The sequence below is a fragment of the Mandrillus leucophaeus genome, unplaced genomic scaffold (assembly GCF_000951045.1).
Source record: "Mandrillus leucophaeus isolate KB7577 unplaced genomic scaffold, Mleu.le_1.0 Scaffold120, whole genome shotgun sequence".
Lineage (NCBI taxonomy): Eukaryota > Metazoa > Chordata > Mammalia > Primates > Cercopithecidae > Mandrillus > Mandrillus leucophaeus.
The window spans coordinates 839,614-840,405 of record NW_012100321.1 but is presented as its reverse complement, the minus strand read 5'-3'; the positions used below and the strand labels follow the sequence as shown (position 1 = coordinate 840,405).

Sequence of the window (792 nt, the reverse complement as noted above, 5' to 3'; positions counted from 1 at the left end):
TGTCTGCGGGGTCCCGGGGCTCAGGGGCGTGGGAACTGGGGGCGAGCCCCGCCTCCCGGGGCCTTGGGAACGGGACCGGACATTGGGAGTGGATTCTACACCTCTGCAGGTGGGAGCAGACCGGAGTGTGGATTCTACACTTCGGCCCAGGGACAGAACCTCGAGTGTCAATTCTTGGGGGAAGGAGGAGGAAGGGCGAGAGATTAAAGATGTTGGGCGTGAATTCTGAGGACCGGGACTAGAAGCTGAACGCAGGAGAGCGGGCTCAGGACGGTAGTTAACTCAAGGTAAGACCCAGCCCCAAGGGGCGGGGCAGGGAGCTGGGTGTGAACTGCCCCTTGGCATGGAGACAGAACATCGGGTGTGAATTGGTCCCGGGGACGCCTCCCCAGGGGCGGGGCCGCGGCCAGGAGGGCGGGGCTTTGCTCACCATGGTCCGGACGGCGCCTTGACCATCAGCCCGGGTAGAAAGTCCCATGGGACGCTGGCGCCGCGGCCTCCCACGCATTTGACCTCGCTTCCGCCGCCACTGCCGGGATAGGGGGCCGCCATCTCCGGGGGGCTTGCTCAGGCGGGCTCCGAGTCCCGAGTCTCCTGCAGCAGGAGGGGGTCAGAGGCAGCGCTCAGTGCCCTCGGGAGACCTAGGGAAACTGAGATCCGTGCGGGGCTCAGGGTCCCAGCAAGGAGCTGGGGACGGGGGCTGGATGGTGCCTCAGTTTCCCCTCCCTGGAGGCCTCGGTCCAGAGGCCGCAGCTCCCACCCTAGCCGGCCCGGGGCTGGCGCTCCGGGTGA

The 792-nt window shown here is 67.2% G+C and overlaps 1 protein-coding gene across 1 annotated transcript in view; it reads right to left on the bottom strand.

Moving 5' to 3' along the window:
- NPAS1 (neuronal PAS domain protein 1) overlaps positions 1 to 552 on the bottom strand; it is a 38,754-nt gene extending 38,202 nt beyond the window's left edge. Inside the window, exon 1 of the mRNA XM_011970032.1 lies at positions 431 to 552. Within this exon, the coding sequence (XP_011825422.1) occupies positions 431 to 552 (122 nt within the window). The remainder of the gene's footprint in view (positions 1 to 430) is intronic.
- Between the last annotated feature and the right edge of the window lie 240 nt (positions 553 to 792).